Source organism: Penaeus chinensis, chromosome 20 (assembly GCF_019202785.1).
Source record: "Penaeus chinensis breed Huanghai No. 1 chromosome 20, ASM1920278v2, whole genome shotgun sequence".
NCBI lineage: Eukaryota > Metazoa > Arthropoda > Malacostraca > Decapoda > Penaeidae > Penaeus > Penaeus chinensis.
Window position 1 is genome coordinate 24,488,153 of NC_061838.1, and position 4,819 is coordinate 24,492,971.

General features: G+C 51.3%; 1 protein-coding gene across 1 annotated transcript in view; it reads left to right on the plus strand.

The window, feature by feature from the left end:
• The first annotated feature begins 799 nt into the window (after positions 1-799).
• Positions 800-4,819, plus strand: part of LOC125035954 (zygotic gap protein knirps-like) — a 25,686-nt gene continuing 21,666 nt past the window's right edge. The window contains exons 1-2 of the mRNA XM_047628266.1: positions 800-937; positions 1,326-1,370. Coding sequence (XP_047484222.1) covers positions 800-937; positions 1,326-1,370 — 183 coding nt within the window. The remainder of the gene's footprint in view (positions 938-1,325; positions 1,371-4,819) is intronic.

Here is a 4,819-nt window from a genome sequence, read left to right on the forward strand (position 1 = left end):
TGTGTGTGTGTGTGTGTGTGCGCGTAGTGTACGTGTTGGGTGCGGGAGTATAAAGGTTGGCAAGCGTGAATTAAGCCGAGGAGAGGCGTGTGCGGATACGCAAGGGAGTAGTAATTAATGAGACCAAGAACTGTTTCAGCCACTGAACTGTTGACCCTTTTTCCTTTGCATATAGGCTTGCGAAGGAAATTGCATTGGCTTTCAGGCGCGAGAACCTGGGCAGTGTGGTTTCTTAGGTTCTTCGGTGAGTAAAATTAACTTTAAAATTAAGGTAAAATGTAAACATAGGATACTTTGTATAATAGAATGATTAAAATAATAATTATCGTAAAATGAATAAATAAATGAATTTGTCGTAAAAGAACCATTGGGAAACGTGATACTTAAAAATGCAATAAAATTTAATAAATAAAAGAAGATATAAAAGAAAGTTACTATAACATCTTTATAATTAAAATACAATTTTCCGGGTATTAAAACTGGAATTAATAAGATAATAAATAATCTTAAAACGTAAAAATAAATGGAATTCTCTTTATCATCTCAATGTGCGGTTGAGACTGGTGGCATCTATATACACACACATTATACATTCATTTTCAAACAATATACAAATGTAAAAAGCAGCGGCCCTTGGCAACCCCGTCTTGCGCATCCTCCTCCCTGGCGGGAAAAGCGCTCGCGCCCTGAATTCACGGGCGGGATGGCGATCGAGACTCACGTTGCCATAGTAAGGGGAGGTCTCGAGCAGTTCCTGGCAACGCGACATCGCGGCTTCCATCTGGTTTGGCGACGGCGTATGGCAAAACGTCGCCACGCCGCGACCCGCCAGGAGCGTGTTGCCACCTCAAGTGCGTCTCATTTTGTATTCGGAGGCAACCCTCCGCCTGAGGGAGAGTTGGAGGCGAGAGAGAGGTTCGAATGCATCCCTCCAGGAGTGAGGCGACGAGAGGGGCGAAGTCGCTCCCGACGCCAACCTTCCCCCTGCTTGAGGTCGAGCTTGTGAATGACTTCGCACAATTTTTTCTTTACTTTTTTTCAGTTCATTAACGCCGTATCTCTCCCTCGTGGTGGGTGTGATTGCCTTTCAATGGGAAAAAGTCAGGGACCTTACACTAAAGAGACTAATCTATTTGCTTTTCCTTTATATTACTTTTAATTGATTTTGATTGATTTGTCCTCGAACTCAGGTGACCAGTATCAGAAAAACAAACTAATCATAGTCACATTATATAGCTAGTTATTATTGTTATCTTTACTATCACAGCCTGTTCATTTATACAGTGAGATGCTTTAAATGAATTCCCTTATTCTACGCCTCGCAGAAACATAGGCCTCCAAGCAAAGGTCTATTATTCAGATGCAGGAATGTAGGCCTAACGTAACTCCATCACTATTCATCTGTTCTTTCTCCTCTCTTCCTTTTTTTTTTTTTTTTTTTTTCTTTTTATTCATCTGTTCTTTCTCCTCTCTTCCTTTTTTTCTTTTTTTTTTCTTTTTATTCATCTGTTCTTTCTCCTCTCTTCCTTTTTTTCTTTTTTTTTTCTTTTTATTCATCTGTTCTTTCTCCTCTCTTCCTTTTTTCTTTTCTCTTATTCCTGTTCTCTTGTTCTTTCCTTTACTGTCGCTTCCTTCTCTGCCTCCCTCGCCCTGCCTTTTCCTTTCTGCTTTTCCCTTGTCGTTCTCGTAATGATCCTTTCAACAGTTTTGCTTGTTGTCTTTCAAACGAGACTGGCATTTGACTCCGCCTTTTAGAGATTCATACACACACACACGGTCGCTTTATCATAAACCTAATGGTATACATCCGTGTTAATAATCCTCTATCACAGACACCGAAGAGATACAAATGTAGAAAAAGGAAAAGAGATTGTGGTTGTATACATATATCAACACACACACATAGATAGATAGAAAGATATAGTATCCTTAACCAAACCAAACAAAAAAAGACTACTTACAGAAATATACGAAAAGAAAGAGAGAAAAAGAAAGGCGAGAGCGAGGGAAAAGGCAACTGCCTCGAGGTAAAGGCCATTCCATCTCCGCCGCCCTGTCCTCCGCCCGCTCACGCTGCGCTCCTCGGCCGCGACTCTCGCTCGGAGGGAACGGGGCTGTAGAGAGAGAGGGAGGGAGAGGGAGGGAGAGAGAGGGAGAGATGGAGTAGAGAGAGAGAGAGGAAGGGAGAAAGGGAGAGAGAGAGAGAGAAAGAGAAAGAGAAAGAGAGAGAGAGAGAGAGAGAGAGAGAGAGAGAGAGAGAGAGGGAGAGGGAGAGGGAGAGGGAGAGACAGATAGAGACAGAGACAGAGACAGGAGACAGACGGAGAGAGACGGAGAGAGACGGAGACAGACGGAGACAGACGGAGACAAACGGAGACAGACGGAGAGAAACGGAGAGAGACGGAGAGAGACGGAGACAGACGGAGACAGACGGAGAGAGACGGAGACAGACGGAGACAGACGGAGAGAGACGGAGACAGACGGAGACAGACGGAGAGAGACGGAGAGAGACGGAGAGAGACGGAGAGAGACGGAGACAGACGGAGACAGACGGAGACAGACGGAGACAGACGGAGACAAACGGAGACAGACGGAGAGAAACGGAGAGAGACGGAGAGAGACGGAGACAGACGGAGACAGACGGAGAGAGACGGAGACAGACGGAGACAGACGGAGAGAGACGGAGACAGACGGAGACAGACGGAGACAGACGGAGACAGACGGAGAGAGACGGAGAGAGACGGAGAGAGACGGAGACAGACGGAGACAGACGGAGAGAGACGGAGAGAGACGGAGACAGACGGAGACAGACGGAGACAGACGGAGACAGACGGAGAGAGACGGAGACAGACGGAGACAGACGGAGACAGACGGAGACAGACGGAGACAGACGGAGACAGACGGAGAGAGACGGAGACAGACGGAGACAGACGGAGACAGACGGAGACAGACGGAGAGAGACGGAGAGAGACGGAGACAGACGGAGACAGACAGAGAGAGACGGAGAGAGACGGAGAGAGACGGAGAGAGACGGAGAGAGACGGAGACAGACGGAGACAGACGGAGACAGACGGAGACAGACGGAGAGACAGACGGAGAGACGGAGACAGACGGAGACAGACGGAGAGAGACGGAGAGAGACGGAGAGAGACGGAGACAGACGGAGACAGACGGAGAGAGACGGAGAGAGACGGAGACAGACGGAGACAGACGGAGACAGACGGAGACAGACGGAGAGAGACGGAGACAGACGGAGACAGACGGAGAGAGACGGAGAGAGACGGAGACAGACGGAGACAGACGGAGACAGACGGAGACAGACGGAGACAGACGGAGAGAGACGGAGAGAGACGGAGAGAGACGGAGACAGACGGAGACAGACGGAGACAGACGGAGAGAGACGGAGACAGACGGAGACAGACGGAGACAGACGGAGAGAGACGGAGACAGACGGAGACAGACGGAGAGAGACGGAGACAGACGGAGACAGACGGAGACAGACGGAGACAGACGGAGACAGACGGAGAGAGACGGAGAGAGACGGAGAGAGACGGAGACAGACGGAGACAGACGGAGAGAGACGGAGACAGACGGAGACAGACGGAGACAGACGGAGAGAGACGGAGAGAGACGGAGAGAGACGGAGACAGACGGAGACAGACGGAGACAGACGGAGAGAGACGGAGAGAGACGGAGAGAGACGGAGAGAGACGGAGAGAGACGGAGACAGACGGAGACAGACGGAGACAGACGGAGACAGACGGAGACAGACGGAGACAGACGGAGACAGACGGAGACAGACGGAGACAGACGGAGAGAGACGGAGAGAGACGGAGACAGACGGAGACAGACGGAGACAGACGGAGAGAGACGGAGACAGACGGAGACAGACGGAGAGAGACGGAGAGAGACGGAGACAGACGGAGAGAGACGGAGACAGACGGAGACAGACGGAGACAGACGGAGAGAGACGGAGACAGACGGAGAGAGACGGAGACAGACGGAGACAGACGGAGACAGACGGAGAGAGACGGAGAGAGACGGAGAGAGACGGAGAGAGACGGAGACAGACGGAGACAGACGGAGACAGACGGAGACAGACGGAGAGAGACGGAGACAGACGGAGACAGACGGAGAGAGACGGAGACAGACGGAGAGAGACGGAGACAGACGGAGACAGACGGAGACAGACGGAGACAGACGGAGAGAGACGGAGAGAGACGGAGAGAGACGGAGACAGACGGAGAGAGACGGAGACAGACGGAGACAGACGGAGACAGACGGAGACAGACGGAGAGAGACGGAGAGAGACGGAGAGAGACGGAGACAGACGGAGACAGACGGAGACAGACGGAGACAGACGGAGAGAGACGGAGAGAGACGGAGACAGACGGAGACAGACGGAGACAGACGGAGACAGACGGAGACAGACGGAGACAGACGGAGAGAGACGGAGAGAGACGGAGAGAGACGGAGACAGACGGAGACAGACGGAGACAGACGGAGACAGACGGAGAGAGACGGGGAGAGACGGAGAGAGACGGAGAGAGACGGAGACAGACGGAGAGAGACGGAGACAGACGGAGACAGACGGAGACAGACGGAGACAGACGGAGAGAGACGGAGAGAGACGGAGAGAGACGGAGAGAGACGGAGACAGACGGAGACAGACGGAGACAGACGGAGACAGACGGAGAGAGACGGAGAGAGACGGAGAGAGACGGAGAGAGACGGAGACAGACGGAGACATACGGAGACAGACGGAGAGAGACGGAGAGAGACGGAGAGAGACGGAGACAGACGGAGACAGACGAAGACA